General features: G+C 42.7%; 1 protein-coding gene across 2 annotated transcripts in view; it reads right to left on the reverse strand.

The window, feature by feature from the left end:
- The window catches only part of LOC119894156 (anoctamin-1-like), a gene marked incomplete at its 5' end in the record, with an annotated part of 91,599 nt that overhangs the window by 58,803 nt on the left and 14,137 nt on the right, over positions 1–18,659 (reverse strand). For both annotated transcript variants that reach the window (XM_038706720.1, XM_038706719.1), the window contains 2 exon segments: positions 3,219–3,301; positions 11,427–11,587. In XM_038706720.1, the coding sequence (XP_038562648.1) occupies positions 3,219–3,301; positions 11,427–11,587 (244 nt within the window).

The following is an 18,659-nucleotide window of genomic DNA, read 5'->3' on the forward strand; positions in this document are numbered from 1 at the left end:
TCAATAAGCCTACCAACATAAACCAACACGTTCTGAACGGTCACATAACAAACACTAACAAAAAGCAATATTTGCACTTGAAAATGAAACAGCAAATAAACTACTCAGTCCAGCACTGCTTAATGGGAAATGCCGTCACTACAACGTACATTACAAACCTGAACAGATAGCCAGAGAGCACCAAATTCTGCTCCACATAGGTTGCAAAATGTACATAAATATATTTATTTATCTACTTTTAATAAATTTAAAGAAATCAATAAATATAGTTATAACGCTTCAATAGACTTGAAGTCTAAATAAACCCTTCAGGTCATGGTTATGCCCATTAGACAAGAAACAAGCCTGCATGTAGCCAGTGGAGACAGACAGCTGCATAGATGCATGATGATCTGTTGCAATTAACAGAAAGAAAGTTTAATTTTAAAGTAATAACAACAGAGATTAGGCATAAGAATAAGGCTACACTGTTGTTTTTAGGCTACACTGTTGGCTGCTCAAAAATAGTCATCACAGTGTAACATCATGTCAGTTAGGAGGCATAAGCGATTGTCAATCAGTGTCACCTGTTTTTGTGCAAATGAAAGCAGGATAGCAGGTGCACTGCTTTCCTCATCTTACTGATTGTTTTGCTAGTGTCCTTGTCACTACTGGTAGCATGTGGCAGTACCTGCAGCCCGTTCAGGTTGCACAGGTAGTCCAGCTCCTCCAGGATGGCACATCCATACATTGCAAGAAGGTTTGCTGTGTCTCCCAGTACAGTCTCAAGAGAACGGAGGAGATACCAGAAGACGGGCATCAACCCAGCAGTACCATCTGCCTTCAGCCTGTGATTTAAATTTTTTTACTTCCCTCAAAAGATGATGATTTGGTTTCTATTGAACGTCATTTTGTTCTCAATGAATTATACAATGTACAGTAAAGATTTTGAACTTTGAACTATTTCATTAATTGGGATCTAACGTGTGTGTGATCTAAGTGTTCCCCTAATTTCTTTGAACATTACATATTAAACCAAATAGTAAGGTGGTGGTGTGGTAGATTGAGTTGTGGATCATTTAACCTGTGTTTTTTTTATCAGATAATTATAAGATAATATAAAATAAGTTGAGTGACTAATGACAAATGGTTTGGGCTAAACTTTTATTTTAAATATAATCTTTTCACTAAAAAAGACAAAAATGTCAACATGTTTCATTGACTCAAACTATACTAAAATATTTATCATAAGATCAGACTTTTATACAACTAAAACTTGGCAAAACAAAACAGGATGTGTGTACCAAAAGACAAAGAAACAGGTGCCAAAACCCTTTTTTGACATTTAGTGACACACATTTAGAATCTCTTGCTACTCTGACAAAGAGTTGTCATTGGCTGTGCTCGCAAGACTACAGCTCATTCACGGGAGTGCACCCATTACGCCCCCTACTGAGCTGCTACACATTTTTCGACCCCTAAGGAATCCGTTATACACAAGATAATGCTTCATAACTGCAGAGGAGAACACACATTCTTTTACAGAGAGAAGGAAACTCTCTGTTGGCTCCACTGATTCCTGCTGCTGACGAATGATCAGCTGCCCAGTTGAAACTGCCAGCGAATCATCGCCGAGAGAAGACTCCGCTGGATTTCCTAAAAGGCTGACAAAACCTAATTGCTACCAAAAGCGATCATGTAAGAGGATTTGTATATATGGTTGGAATGAGTGTCTTGATTATTGCTGAGTGTTTTTCTGGGCTACACACGTTGATTTTGCAGCTGGGCAGTGGCCGCTTGGTACCTTTTACTGTGTGTGATCAGTCCAAAAGGACTCATTTACTCAGCGACCTACACTGGCTCCCCCATGGCCTCCATAATACTGCGCTCCTCCAACAAATGCCGTCTGGCTCGGCCACCCCTTCACACAAAGCCATCTCAGTCCCTGTTCTCATCACCACAATAGTGGAACGAGCTACCACACGGCATCAGAGCAGGGGCGTCCCTCTCTCACTCCAAGAAGCTCCTGAAAACTCATCTCCTCTGAGAACACTTTCTCTTATAACACCTCTATCCCCTAACCTCTTATATCCACTTCCTGTGCTCTTCTTCTTCTATTGATTTGTTAATTCTTCTACTACTACTTCTTTTCCTAGGTATTAACCCTATTGATGACATGTGCTATTAGCTCTTACTATTATTTATTGCTGCTCTTACTAGTATCTATTGTCACTTGAAGATCTCTTACTGTATTATTGATGCTCGTATGTTCTTCCTCAAATGTAAGCAGCTTTAGATAAAATCGTCTGCCAAATGAGTAAATGTAAATGTGGGACCAAAAACAGTATTTTTATCAAGTCAAGTAACACGGTTGCTGAATATGAAGTTCACTACCAGTTTCTGCATGATAAAGTTGTAGCTGTTGTTTGCCACAATAATAAGGATTTGTACATTCTTCTGGTGTTAGCTCTTGCTCTCTGAGTACAAAAAAACAGCACATTCTATTTAAACGAAAGCTGGCACCCACTGTTGAATGCAAATTTCACTGCTGGTGGCTGTATGATATATTGTGGTATATTGTATCTTGTAAACCTTGAATGTGTGCTTTCTTCTCCTCCTTCCTGTTTACTAACCCCACACATACACACGCCTCATCTGCAGCTAGCCTGACCTGTGACCCAATGGCAGCCTTGCGTCAGTGTTTTGCCATTCTTGAAGTTTAGAATATCCCCGTTTTGTTTCTGAAATCGAATGGTTTTGAACTGCCATTTTGATTGAAAAATCTGCCGGCCTTGAGCCGCCATTCTGAGCCGGATACATGAACGGGTCCAACCCCCCCAGTCTCTCCTACTCCTCTGTCTCACACGCACACTTACAGTACACACACACCTGTTGATTTGTTGTATGTTTTGTATGCTTCTTTTGTTGGCTTTATTTCATTTTTCCTTAGAATAGATAATAGCGGTTTTCTTTCTGGAGTGGTTGATCACTGATCTGTGCTAAAGTAAAAAATATATATAATTTTAAGAAGATGTTCTTCTACAAACACACTTAAATGGTGAATATTATAAAGAAACCAGCTTTAAATTTCCCAACTTGGTTGACATGGAGCAAAATATACGTATGGTACATCTGATTGGGTAATCCATACAGTGTAGCTCACACCTTTCTGTCTATGTTTTCACAATTCTTCTTTCATTTTCAGTGTTGGTGCTGTCCATGATTTGGGCACCACTCACCTCCTCATCTTCAAACCCAGTCAGGTCCCATTCATAGTTCAGTCTCATCTGCCTCCTCTTCCAATACTCCATGAACATGGCAGCTTTAAACCAAAAAACATATAATTATACAAATCAAGTCATATACAATAACATTTATTTTAGAGTTGGGTGACCAGATGCATTGGGTTAGGGAGATTGGTAGAGTCGGTAAGCACAATAGGTACATGGTTAGGTAATATGGCTGATGGCTAGTTGGTAGGATAAATAACTAAGATTGGAAATTGCATTTTTTACCTAAATTGGGACAGGTAAATACAGGGTTAATAAGTTGTAATTGAACATTGGACAAGGGACATATGATTAACAGTTGGATAGGCTGGATGGAAAGTGAGAAGTGTAATAGGTCGATGGTTAGGTAAGACTGGTCATGCCCAGTTGTTTAGGAGTAGCTCAATCAAGTAAAGGATGCTGCTTGGCAACAGGGTAACCGTGGTGGCTGCACAGCTGATTTAAATATTTGTAACCTTCCTAAACTGTAATGTGCACAATACACATAGATGATGATAATTACTGATATTCTCCTTACATTATTATTTCTTTCGAGTTACTAGTGGTGAGGGTGCAGCTGCTGGTTGCAATATCTTGTCAGGCCAGAGCAAAATATTATTATAAGCAATGCTTCTAATAATAGCTATTAGTTATTATAAGCTGTGTTTATTATAATATAAGCACTTGTTTTCGTTATTTGTTAAAATATTTAAACTGATGGATAATTGTCCTACTTTGTTTTATTTGTAGTGCAGTAAGTAGTGTTTGTCTTTGGATCACGTTAGTCTGGGCAGTTCTATTCAGTTTATGATGAGTTATCATAGCCTGAGTTTAATTCTGTATAGTTAACCTTTCTTATGGGCCCAGGACTTTTGTTTCCTTCATTTTTGGGTGAGTAAAACTATCTTTTTGAAAAGCCAATTTTTATTCCTCATGGCTGTAAAGAGCCATGAGGAGTTTCGCGCGAGTTAAAATTTTTCAACATGGGCGAGAAATTCGCTTCACCGCGATGTTGCGAAAGCCTTCGGAGCATTGTTTGAAGAGGACCAGGTGAGCGGTGTAATGACGATCCACTGGCCGACGGGGACACAAACAACGGGGAAGTGGGCGGGGAGTAGCGCTGCAGCTTTCGGACACATAAACACCCGTAGTTGTCTGAAATCTGCTCTAACAACTACGCCGTTTAACAGCGGGAGGAGGTCAGAGTTAACTGCTTTTATTAAATAGCTTTTCACTTTAGTTTTTGGAATTACAACTTGATTTATCTTCACTCGTGCTTGTTGGCAGCTAGCTTCCGTGCACATGCGGTTCCACTGTTGTTGTTAGCGTCGGATGGCACCAGAGTTCTGCTGGACTAGTACTTCATTTTTATATAAAAACCGGACAAAGCTGGACATTACTTTGAGAAAAGAAAGCGAGGAAGTTGAACTACCTGGTGAGTTTAGAACATGTGTGTCTGTAACTTTATTCCAGCTGTCGTTATACTTTACTGTGAACAGGTTAGCAGAGCATAGCCCTGATCGATCCAAACTCCATTCAGAAAACACGTATTTTGAAAGTTGTTGTCCTGCTGTCTTGCTGACAGACCTGACAAAGTATGAATTCATATGTCTAACAAAACGGCATTATATTGTTGTTATTTCGGCACAAGTTTTATCTGGTTATTGCAATTAAATCACAGCCAAGGGTTTACTTTGTGCTCATATAGCATATAGTATTTGTGGGCTGTGTTTATTCGCTTAAAACGCACGTGTGTGAACACTCAAAATATCCAGCGGTCAAACTCGCGTGAGTAAAGCGAGGCGAATATTAAATTCACTTTCAGTGGGAACGCACCTTAATGTTTCTTAACCCCACCGGCTGAAATAAAAAAAATAAAGCAAGTAAATCCCGACTTTTAAACAGCTGTTTTACTGCACATGTAGCGTAAGAGCAGTATTCAGTAGTTCCCATTCGAGGGAACTCGAACTGCGTTGGTTACGACACTATGGGAAAGCCTCTAGACGTAGCAGGTCTGAACGTGAATGAAATCACTCCAATCCTATTGGTTTGTTGCTAGAACAGTAAGGTGTGACGGAATAACCGGAGGAGTATAAGGCACACCTGTACACACTCATCATTAGCTTTTTTCTATTCAGCAGGCGCTCTGTATGTTGTTTGAAGAAAGCTCCAGTCCTACAAGCAGTGTGTCTTACCTGAAGAAGAAGTCGGCTCAGTGACGGCTGAGGCTTTTTCCCGACCTTCATCCGCTGGCTCCGACGCTTCCTTTCCTCATTCGGGAGCCCGTTTCTCTGCTTCTCATGCTCGCGGTTTGGATCCGGAGACGCTGCAGCAGTCCGACTGCGAGGAGGTGGACGTGCTCAGCATAGTGGACGATGACTTCCGGGTGTCGGGGCGGCGTCATCAGGCGACTGAGTAAATCATGGGGCAGACCCTTCTCTACACCCCGATCACTGAACTACAGTAATGTGATGGGGGTTAGGGACCGTGGTTATGGGAGGATGCCTCAGGTAGAAGATGCGCTTGCGAGCTATCTCTCCCCTCGACTTGCGTCCTTCCTGGAGAAGCCGGTGTTACCCTCCAAGCCATGTCGCACCACATCTACGCTCGTGGGGATGGCGTACATGGCAGCGGGCCAGGCAGGTGCGAGCTTGCACACCACCACGTGCTTCAAGCCTACCAAGCCGACCTGCTACAGGAGATGGTTCAGAGGGGGGGTCCCTCTGAGGAAGATCTGGCGGAACTTCGCAGAACCACGGACCTGTCTCTCCGGGCCACCAAAGAAACAGCCCGCTCCATTGGCTGGTCCATCTCGGTTCTGGTGGCCATAGAGCGTCACCTATGGCTCAACCTCGCGGGCATATCTGAGAAGGATAAGAGCTTCCTCCTCGATGCACCGGTGAGCACGGCGGGCCTCTTCGGTGACGCGGTGGACTCGGTGGTGGATCGGTTCCAGCACGTTGAGAAGCAGGGCGAAGCGTTCTGTCAGTACCTCCCTTGCCGGTCTGGACCCAAGGCAGCTGAGGCTGCCGGGCATAGGTCCCTTCCCTCTACGAGCTCCTACCGAGAGGAGAGGAAGCAGAGTGTCGCTTCTCGGGGCCCCCCCCGAGGAGCTGGGGCAGTGAGGCGGCGCTCTCAACCTCGGCCTTCTGAGAGATGCGATCTGAGGACCGTCATCCAGTCCCGACGGAGCTCAGGGAAGAGGTCCTGAAGACCAGGGTAGGGGAGTCTTTTCTCCCCTCCTGCACCCTATTTTGGATCTGCGGGTTCTAAACCGGTCTCTGAGGAGATTCAGGTTCAAGATGCTCACCATCCCCGCCATTGTGACGCACATCCAATCCGAGGATTGGTTCGTCACGATAGATCTAAAGGACGCCTATTTCCACGTCTGTCCTTCTCACAGGAAGTTCCTGAGGTTCGCCTTCGGGGGTGTGGCTTACCAGTATCGGGTTCTTCCATTCGGCCTGGCACTTTCCCCTCGCACATTCACCAAGTGTATGGATGAAGCACTGGCCCCGCTGAGGCTCCAGGGCATCCGGATTTTCAACTACATCGATGACTGGCTCATCCTAGCCCAGTCTCGAGAGATGGCGGTTCGGCATTGAGATGTCATTCTGGCTCATCTGCTGCGTTTAGGGCTGAGGCTCAACGCAAAGAAGAGTGTGCTGGCGCCCACCCAACGGACTACGTTCCTAGGGGTAGTATGGGATTCGACAACGATACAGGCACAATTGTCTCCGGCACGTGTCAATACCATATTGGCTGCTGTGAAAGGCGTGAAGTTAGGCCACACCATCACTGTAAAACACTTTCAACAAGTGTTGTGTCTCCTGGTGGCTGTGTCCAGCGTAATACCATCTGGACTGCTGCACATGAGATCCCTGCAGTGGTGGCTAAGGACCAAGGGTTTTTCCCCGAGGGGAAATCCTTTCTGTCTGATTTGGGTTACGCGCAAGTGTCTTCGTTCCCTATCAGTTTGGAAGGAAACTTGGTTCCTGTCCCAGGGGCCCATGCTGGGAGGGTCTTGTCGCCGGCTGGTCATTTCGACAGACGCCTCCCTCACGGGCTGGGGCGCGGTCATGGGTGGCCGCTTTGCTAGGGGATCCTGGCAGGTGCATCAGTCCGAGTGGCATATCAACTGTCTCAAGATGTTGGCGGTGTTCCAGGCTCTAATGAGTTTCCTGCCCGATCTCCAAGGCCACCAAGTCCTGGTTTGTTCCGACAACACAGCGGTGGTGGCCTATCTGAATCACCAGGGCGGTCTGCGCTCGCGCCCTCTGTACAGGCTGGCACGTCCTCCTGTGGTCCCAGCAGAGGTTACTATCGCTCAGGGCGATGTATCTCCCGGGGACGCAGAATCAGGGAGCAGACCTGCTGTCGAGGCAGGGGCTGAGGCCCGGGGAATGGAGACTTCACCCCGATGTGGTGGAGCTCTTGTGCGGAGAGTTCGGCCCAATAGACATGGATCTGTTTGCTTCTCAAGAGACTACGCACTGCCCGCTATGGTTTTCTCTCGTTCCTCCAGCCCCATTGGGTCTGGACGCCATGGTACATTCGTGGCCGAGGCTACGACTGTACGCTTTTCCCCCAGTCGCTCTGCTCCCGGGGGTTCTGGAGCGGGTCCGCCAGGACAATGTCGGCCTACTGCTCGTAGCCCCGTTCTGGCCAACCCGGGTGTGGTTCTCGGACATCATGTCGCTCCTGGACGGCCCTGGTGGCAGGTCCCTCTGAGGAGGTGGTTCTTGGGGCGTTGGCTGAGGCCCCCTTCGAACCCCTGGAGTCAGCTTAAGCTAAGCACTTGACCCTCAAGATGGCCTTTCTCCTTGCTATCACCTCTCTGAGGAGGGTGGGGGATCTCCAAGCGCTTTCGGTTTCCCCGCAAGCCTGGAGTTTGCCCCGGGGAATATTAGGGCTATCCTGCACCCTCGTCCAGGATACATCCCTAAAGTGCCTTCTTGTGCGGCAGGGTCCACAGTGCTGCAGGCATTTCATCCTCCACCTCATGTGACGGCAGAGGACGGGAGACTTCATCTGCTCTGCCCTGGCAGAGCACTGAGTATTTACAATCTGAGGTCCTCCCGTTGGAGGAAGGCTGACCAGCTGCTAGTGTGTTTTGGGTCCCCCAGGGCCGGGCTCCCTGCATCCAAACATACTATTAGCAACTGGATTGTTCAGACTATTTCCCTGGCCTATTAGGTGCGCGGTTTGCCTTCACCTGTGGCTATGAGGGCTCATTCTACCAGAGGCATGGCAGCCTCTTGAGCCTCCTTTCCAGGGCCTCTTTGCAGGATGTTTGTGTAGCGGCTGCCTGGGCCACTCCGCACACATTCATTCGGTTTTACAGTCTTGACCTTCCTTCGGCACCTGGCACTCGTGCGCTCTCCTCTAAGTCGTGCCACTTTATTGCACACTGGGGCAGGCGGGGTTTTCGGCACGGTTTAGTGGGTATCTTGTTCCAATGGTGTCGTAACCGATGCAGTTCGAGCAGCTGCGGCCCGCCGCACCTCTCTCCCTGCCTGAAGCGCCTGCTTCATAGATAAAGCTAATGATGAGTGTGTACAGGTGTGCTTTATACTCCTCCGGTTATTCCGTCACACCTTAACGTTCTAGCAACAAACCAATAGGATTAGAGAAATTTTATTCACGTTCAGACCTGCTACGCCTAGAGGCGTTCCCATAGTGTCGTAACCGATGCAGTATCTTCCCCCTTCTCGGGGAACCAGGGTTACATATGTAACCCGAGACTTTACAAAATGTTACATTAACGCCCGATGAGTCCAAGCATCAGTGCCATAAGTTGCCAGAGTTTCTTTCTGTAAATGTCTGTGAAGATTCTCAGTCGTCCAGGTCATAGTTATCCAATGAACGTTAAAGTCAAGGGGAACTGGACTTGGTTTCTTTCTGTAAGTTTCACGTTGTGGTGCTTCTGCAGATGAGTTTACAATAGACGACAATGTCCTTTGCATCTTAGACTGTGACACAATATTGGCAGCAGCTACTTACAGCTGTGGAAAGAACACCTCTCTCCCTCGTTCTCCATTCTTCCTTTTGTGTTCGGCTATCAGCGGACATGAACAACCAAGTCCGGTGCCGCTGAGCTGCCGCACAGTCGTGGATTTACGTCAAGGATGGTGCGTTCAGTAATGAGCGTTACTTGCCTTAGTAACTAGTAATATTACCGTTTTAGAAAAGTAGGCAAATTAGTTACACTACTGAGTTAATGGGAAAAGTAATATTATTACAGTAACGCGTTACTGCCCAACACTGGTCATCTGTCTGTATCTGTCCGACTCCGTCTGGCTTCATCTTATTAACATCCACACGCTGTCGTCTCTGTGCTAAATAACACGTGTGCTCGTTCATTTGTCCAAATGTCACTTCTCTTCTTACTTCTAATAAGCCAGAGGACTACTCAGAGACTGTTTATTATTATTATTATTATTTACTCTTCTTCTTCTTCTGCAGTGACGACGTCTACACTGCCGGAATTATGCAAGTAGAAGAAGAACGCTGTGATGACGAAACACGCTCTGTAGGCTGTTTGGCTATTGTAGAAACATGACAACAAAATACAGCGACCTCCACAGAAAGGGGTGCCCATGGTTATGTAGATAGAAATGGCTCATTCTAAGATAATAAAAACACAACAGTTCATTATGTAAGGTCTTTATACACCACTGAAAACATAGTTATGGATATTATATTGCATTTCTGTTAATAAATCCTCAGAAATATTATAAACTGAACCTTTAAATGTGTCTGCTTAGAATATAGTGTTTTTTCCTGGTAACTGTCATTCCTGTGGTGATTTACCCTTGAAACCAGGAGTGAAGTGCCTGTTTCATTTGATAAGAATGGCTGCACCGCTCTTTTTACAGGGGTTGATATCTGTAAGAAATTCTCTAGTGCAGTCGTGTCTACAAGTAACTGACAACACATTCGTGACCCACGGAGCACCCCTGCCTAGCCATGGCCCTGGGTCAGCCAACCCAATGCATCCACGCTATCTCCGCTTATGTATAAAAGGATCCATATTTAATTAGATATTTAGATTTATTATGGCATTTTTTATATGTATATACAGAATGTGTGTATGCAGGTATGGACCTGCAGTCCCACTGGCTTGACACAAGTCACTGGAGGACAGCAGTAGCACAGAGATTGGAAAACATTTCATTAAAAAAGAATAGCTTGGAAAAAGTATTTAGCACATTTCCTGATTTTGCAACAAAAGCGCCACCTAGTGGACGACTGGTGCCTAATTTTGCATAGGCCTTACACTGGCCTATGCATTGATGACATCACTTCCTGTTAGACCGTAACCCACAGGAAGTTGTTTATTCTTTACACATTTTTTGGATTATCAAAACTCTTTAATCACTGGGGTCCATAAAGTCGGTGTTCACAATTTCATGCACATTAGACTCACTGCCCAGGAGGAGTTTGAAAAAGTTTTCGCAGATTTAGCAAAATAAAAATTACAGGCAAAATGGGCATTTTTAACACCACCTAGTGGCTGATTGGCGCCAAATTTTGCATAGAGCCTTGGTGGGGTATGGGAATTCAATTCAATTCAATTTTATTTATATAGTGCCAAATCACAACAACAGTTATCTCACAGCGCTTTTTATAAAAGAGCAGGTCTAGACCATACTCTGGGATATTATTTACAGGAGTCCAACAGTTCCCACCAAGAGCAGCACTAGGCGACAAAGGCAAGGAAAAACTTCCTTTTAAGAGGTAGAAACCTCAAGCATATGATTAGTTAACAATATTTTGAGGATTCACAGGTTCCATTAGACAACTTCAAGATTGGAACATTCACTGTATGGAAAAAATCTGACAATATTTCAGCTGGGAAAATCAAAGCACTGACCACAAGTCAGACGTCTGTGTTTGTCTACTTCTGTCTACTTCTTTCTGAAATGAAGTACCAATTTAAAAAAATGACCTAAATGTCAAAATGTGTAAATCTGTCACAGTTGTCAAGTAAACTTGCAGTGCTAGAATGGAAAACTTGACAGATAAGTAAGAGGGGGCATGATTTAATCATGGGTCAACTCAATGGCACCACAAGCTACAGCCCTCAAAATGACCATAAAGTTTAGCTAGGTAGACCTCATAAGTGGAAAGTGATTGTATGAATGTATTTTGGAGTGAGCTGATGTGTTCACTCACCCCAAAGAGCCATGAATATAGAGAAGAAAACGGTGGCAGGATTGTCGAACAGGTGACTGGCCCTGGCTGTTCCGCAGGCAGTGCTAAGTTTCCAGTAGCTGCACACTCTGTCACATAGAGGGCACATGGTGATGTTGTTCTTTGGGTGGCAGATCTCCATGCTGGAAAACAAGACATACACACACACAAATGAGATACTACAAATTGTGGATCTCATTCATTGTTTTTTATTAAACTCAGCAAAGGCTAGGTCAGGGTTCAGTCACTGGCTGATTCTGTGTTTGGCGCATGCTGCTTTGTCTTGTTTTGTGCATAAAGTAAGTTTTCTGCTGTGTTTACTGGAGCTCTCTTGCCAGAATAGAGCTAATGAACATCAGGGAAACAAGGCCAGTGGATTTATTTCCCATCTTCAGTGGAATTATTGGACATTCTGGTCAAAGCTGCTCTCACCTTTGCTCATGCTAACTCAAAACACACAGTCAGTACAGCAGAAGTCAGTGGGGACTAAACTGTGCATCACTTTTTATTGCTTTCACACAAATGCATTCAGTGACCAGGGGTCATTATAAATGTTGCATTCATCAATTTCTTAGCAACCGTTGGCATTTATAAAAAGTAAAGGTGAAGGGAGAATGTGTGGTAAAACTCACCAAACTTTGCACACGTCAGAACTGGTGAAAAATTTCATATTTTATGGGTTTCGCACATGGGCGTGGCAAAATGACTCGCTAGCACCACCTAGAAAATTGGAAAAAATTAGCCCCTCGTCCACGTTCAACCTACATGCACGAAATTTCCTGGGGACATGTAACATGTCCAGACGCACAAAAAAGGAGCCATCTCTTGGAGCCATAGCCTAAACCCAACAGGAAGTCGGCCATTTTGAATTTTATGGCCATTTTTGGATGATTTACACACTCCGTACTTTAACAAACTCCTCCTGGGATTTAGTCAGATCGACTTCAAATTTCTGCTGTGCCTTCTAAAGGCATTGAAGATGAAAAGTTGTGCTATCTGTGAGTTTTTGTCAATGGGCGTGTCCGTGGCGTCGATGATTCGCCATGAAACAGGAAGTTATTATAACTTCAGTGTACATGCTCACATCTGCACCAAACTGTACATGTAGGATGAGAGTCCCGCCCTGAACACATGTACATACCGACATTCACCCACAGTCATAGCGGCACCTGCTGGCAACAGGAACTTTAACAAAGCAGCCCCCGCCACACGTTTAACCTACATATATGAAATTTCTGTGGCACATGTATCATGTCCAGACGTACCAAAAAGCTTCTTGGAGCAATGCCCTAAACCCAACAGGCTCTGATATACAGTATATGGGTACTGGGTGTATGGCTCCTTATTTATCTTAAAGTACAAGGTAGAAAGTAAAAATACTCCTGCACACACAGAAATACACTGCATAATTACTTTTAAACATTTTATGTGAAACATTTTGGGAGTATTTTCACTTTTTAATTTATACTGGACTGATGTTCTTTAGAGTTCAGCTTTAATGTTTCATGTTTTATCTGTGGTATACGATTCGCTTTTCAGTAAGTAGTAAAGACAGGGAGTGCTAATATATATAGAATTTATTACAAGTGAACCATAAACCATATATTTTTTAAATGGATCTGAAACAAATATGGACAATATTTAAAAGTCAAAGTAAACAGAAGGAAAGAAGGCCTTTCCATGTCAGTCCACCCCATCAGCACAATGAGGACTCATTGTCTCTGCAGCTCTCTGGCACCAGGTGGGACATCTGATCCACAATGTGAGATGTTTTTATGTGAGTGTGACTCTATGACTGTTCACATTAACATAGAGTACAACTCTGATTTCTACTACTACGAATTCTTCACTATGAACATAAATTCAAGTTTGTGGGTATGAGTCAAGAACAGCTGACATGACGTCACAGGACAGGTTGAATTGAACCTCGATTCCATGTGACGCGCATGCATCAAAGGCGAAAGATGGCTAACAAAAGACCTGGGGCTGCTAGCCTAGGCTTAGTTAGTTAGTTAAAGTAAATAATGTGTTTATTCAACATTTTTTATAAGATTGTACTATTTTGATAGCACTTTATAATGATTTACATTTCTGCAACTCATAGACGTTATTGTTTTAGGTTTCAACCTAACGATACTTACTCGCTGTTAACTCTAGTGCTAGACAACGTTAGAGTTGATGAAGTGCTCTGTGTGAAAGTAACGTTATAAAGTTAACGTTAGTTAACTTAGTGATGTTAGAACTGTTTCGCCGATTGACACTGAACTGCAAGATCTGCAATAACGTTACCTGAAATAAACTTCACTGCTATCACATGTTTAGCAATGTCGACTAGAGCAGTAATAACAACTGAGCCAGACGAAGTAATTGTTTTAGCTTGCAAGCTAACAATATTTACTCGCTGTTAACTCTAGTGCTAGATGACTTTAGCGTTAAGTGCTCTGTGTGAAAGATGTAAACTGCACTGTAATCATATGTTTAGCAATGTCCACTAGATCAGTAATGCTAATAACTTAGCCAACTTTTTCTTCAGCACTGAGCTGTCTAAAGAACAAAAGACTTTCCAGCTTGGGTCCGGACGTGCTTACTTTTTGGTCTGAATGCGGACAGAGGCCCGTGACGTTGACAAACCTTACTATGATTAATGTGTTTTGCAGGTATTCTTTACAATACTAAAAATACTTATGGCAATAATATTTGGCATTTAGTTATTGTCTTTCTTTTTACTCAGGTCCAATTAATAGACACATTAAGCACAGCCCAAAACCTGGTGTTGCTGCTGAGAAACAGTGTACCGTCAAATGTCAGGCCAGTCAGTCAGGGCAGTACAGGAGAAGCTGCTGTTGGACAGGGAGAGCAGTCAGTGGCGACAGTTAGGCATCAATGACTCTGGACAGTCTGTGAAACAAGAAATGGCTCGGTAGGATACATGGGTTGTTGTCTGCATTCATTTTGTAATTGCGCTCCCAGTGTAGGTACTTTTAGACAAATTAGGTCCCGATTCTAATGTCAGCAAAAGGGTGGAAAATCGGTACAGATTTTAAACATTAAATTAATTTGCTTTGAAGATTTTTTAATATTTTTTGCTTTGAATATGTTAGGTTGTTCTGTGTTGATGGATGATAAAAGATGAGAATAATAGTTTACCATCTTACATGTTTAGGTCTTTTCCTGGATTTTTTCAAAAGGAGGCCAGAGGCAAAAAGCGTTTTGCACTATATACACCAACACAACCCGGGATGAGTTTTTTGGTGGACTTTTTTCTTCTTGAAAAACAACGTGAAAAAACACCAAAAGGAGAAGAGGAACTACAGCTTATACTGGCTGGCCTTGGAAAACGTTCATTAATTATTAATGAAAACATCACCAGTGTTTCCCATACGTTCATTTATTTGTGGCGGCCCACCACAATATCAACGCTGACCTGATTTTTTTTTTTTACAAAGCCTATTTAAAATCATATTTGATTGCAGAGCGCCGTAGCGCATTCGCGCAGCACTTCCTCTCGCTCGTCCCTCTCTCTTTCTCACTCACCCGTACCTCTCTCTCTCTCCCTCATGGAACACAGCTGCACAAATATGTCCAACACAACGCTGTCAATGTCCGAGACCCGGCTTTAAAAAAGTTATTAGCAAGCATGTAAGGAGCCTAGCTAATAAGGAGAGCTAAGTTAATGTTATAATACAGCTGGATTTTCAAGGCTAGCACGCTGTATATATCAATATCAATGCACGCACGAATATTAATGCTTGATGTAATTAATATTAGTATAGTAGACAAAATATATGGTAGTTCAGAAATATAAATCATTTTATTACAGACTTAATCATGCTTCTGTTATTTTAGTTAACAGATTTGCTTTTGAATACATATCCAAGGCTGGAAAATATCTATGGTGGCTGGTTGCTGCACAAGTCCATCTTCATAGACATCATTTACAAATGCCATTTGTTAGCTATAAATTAGGCCCTACAAGTGTGTTGAAGGTTCTTTAGCTTAGATATGTTTTCTTATATTTCAGAAGTAGTTAATTTTTTAGACAGCTGAGTGTCCTATGTGCGAAAATGCATTTCATCTTGAGATCCATGCAGCCAGTTGCAGATTACGGTAATGTTGGTTTCAGTGCTACTTATGTATACTAATGTATATGTATACTTATGTAACTACTTATGTATACCATGTTGATTTGATAATAAATGACATGTAAGGAGATTGCTTGCCAAATTTTTTCATTTTATATGTAATTGTATATTGTTAATTTAGGACTGTTTTTTTTCTTTGTGTGCAGAACTTCAGATGACAATGACAATGAGTCAAGTGATCCAATCAGTACCTTTCAAAGGTAAAATTGTGTATTAAAGAATTATGGTGGTGAATGATGTTATCCGAACACTAAACCTTTAAAGAGATACTGCAGGATGAGTTAGTTTTTCCTGTTGAGCAATTGTGAGCATAGAGAAATCTAGTAATCCAAAAAGATGGTATGTTTGTGATGTTTTTGCCCGTTTGGACTTTCACTGAGGGCTCACCTCACTCCTGAGAACGTCACCAGTGCGGAAATTGTACTAGGCCTAACGACGACGCTGAAAAACAGTAGCAAACATCTATAAAATCATAAAACCACCCATAAATTTAGTTGTAAATGTTCAATGTTAAAAAAAAGGCCTGTTGTTATCCCTTTGTAATGTTCAATGTCTGTATTTTTTCATTTTCCAGTGCTGAGGACATCTTGAAGTGGATCGCTTGTCAAGTGGATGAGACAAACACGTTTTCCATCTGTGTGCCGCAAACTGATCTCTACAACAGAGGTATGCAACAGTGGCAACGGCGGAAGAAGACCTCAACAAAATGTAGACTTAAGGTCACATTCTTTGCCGAGGCAGGCATTGATACTGGTGCCCTTACCAAAGAATTCCTCACAGGTACAGGTGTATGTCCATATTTGTTTAATCAGACACATTTGTCAACAGGGGGCCTCTGGTGGTGCTACGAGCTCAACTGCTTATTGAAAAATTGTATTTTTGGTTTTCCAGAAATGCTGGGAGAGATAGAAAAAAGACTCTTTGTTGAAGGTCCAGATAAGAAAAGGAAGAATCCTGTAACTTCTTTTTGCATGTTGTCTTAAAGCGTATTAATTCCAGTACTACTTTAGTTTGCTGTGTTTCAATTGTTTCATTCTTCCAGTTATTAGGACTGCAGGAGAAGTCATGGCAGCTAGTCTGGCAGAAGGCAGACCTTGCCCTAACTTCTTGCGTGAGTGGTGCTTCAGATATCTTTGCTCTGGTGATTCTGACAGCATTCAAGTGTCTGCCAGTGATGTCACAGATTTGGAACTGTCTCAGCTAATTATAAAGGTAAGTCTAATTTTATCAAGGTCAATAATAGTATTAACTCCATTATGATATGGATTGCACAAATCTAATGACTTTCTTGTTTGTTTGACCGTAGAGCACAATGATGCAATGAGAACAACTTTCACTTAACACTATTCGACTTTCAGATAAACAGCTCCAGTGATGAAAACATCAGCGACCTGATTGGGGACATTGTGACCTGCGGATACACTGGAAGCGTGTCTGTGGATAAAAGAGACAGCATGATAAGGTAGATTGTAGATAGACAGATTTTTGGTTTTATTATGTTATTATGGCAAAGGGGTTTGTACAACAATTTATGACTTGATTTGGAATTTTTTTCTTGCAAAGCTATGTTGTCAAACCACTTTTAAATGTCACCAAATTATAATTTAACAGAATTTACAGACACAAGTGCATATGTCTAATCTTCTCTACACTAAACTAAAAGTTTTACCACAAAAGTAGATTCTCCTGAAATAACTTTTAAATTGTCCCTGAGAGCTGTTATACTTCACTCCACCATGAGATTCATCCCGATGCCCGATGATCATGAAGACCCATCAAGACTTTTGCCAACCACTGTTTGTAACAGTGGAAGACGATAAGGTACATTCTTGTCTCAACTACTCTTAGGCCAGACCTGATTTTGTGGTCAACTTCACAGAAGTCCCTGTAAATCTTGGGGCTTACAGTACTATCGAAGGCTGCCGTTGGGGAAGCATATGAATGAAAAGCCAGATGTACACTGAGCTAGCAAAACTGGACGACTGGCATACTCCCTGTTGAGATTGGATGTGGAGGGTTTGTAGTGACTTTAACAGCCAGGCTCCTCAAGGATGTGGGGATTTGTTCCAAAAAAGTGCTTATTCTTCATAGAGACTGTAACAACAAGTCCTAGTAGCTCAACATAGGTTTGTGTCTGCTTTTAATTAAGCATTTATGTTTTCTGCAAGAATTACTATGTTGAATCAGACTGAAATTAATTTCCTTCTGCTTAAAGGTGCATGCAGTCTTCATTCTGGAGAACAGCCGCCCTGTCTTCAGTGAGATTGGTTCTGCCAAACACCGCATGGAAACAAACATCATGAACTTTTTCCAGGACTACCTTCAGGAAATTGAGGATTCTGGTATGCTTTAGCCAATATAGAATGATAAAGAGATTGTAAGCTTTTCTTCTGCTGTCCTACAGTAATTTGGGTCTAGCTATCAATTAATATACTCCAATAAATTCACCAGGCTTAACGTTTCTTTTGCAGAATCTTGATGTAACGTGATATTTAATATTGTGACCTCTAGAATAACACTGCTTCATGAAATTTTACAGCCATAAACTAGACAGCCAGGGCTTTTAACACCCCCTGCTCCCAACCCAAAAAGGGGCTAGGCTTAATAGGTTAATCTCATTTAATTGAGGGATTGTATTAACTAATTGTATGAACTTCAAAATAAAAAGGAAGGCAGCAGCATCTTAATTGTTTTTTATCCAGACTCACATTTAATCTCTTTTTTAAGAACAAGGTGGCCCAAGCAACAACAATATTGTTCCAGAAAGTTTGAATCATGCAGTGGATCACCGGACAGGGATACAAGCCTGTTCAAGTGATAAGGACTAAATGTGAGATTCCACCATGACAGTGACACACAACACACTGTTTCCCTATTGTTAGCGCCTGCACTCATACAATCACATTTCCCTCAGTGCACCTGAAAATATTCAGTGAATTCCAAAACATTATGACACTAGCCATATGCCATGGGCGTAACAACTCAGTCCAAGGGAAAACTACCAAGTAACTGCCATAAGTCAAAATATTCATTGTATTGTTTTATTGGCATTTTTATTTGACAACTTCCTGTT

Source organism: Micropterus salmoides, unplaced genomic scaffold (assembly GCF_014851395.1).
Source record: "Micropterus salmoides isolate LMB-PRFRI ecotype aquatic unplaced genomic scaffold, ASM1485139v1 Ms_hic_scaffold_8, whole genome shotgun sequence".
Taxonomy (NCBI): domain Eukaryota; kingdom Metazoa; phylum Chordata; class Actinopteri; order Centrarchiformes; family Centrarchidae; genus Micropterus; species Micropterus salmoides.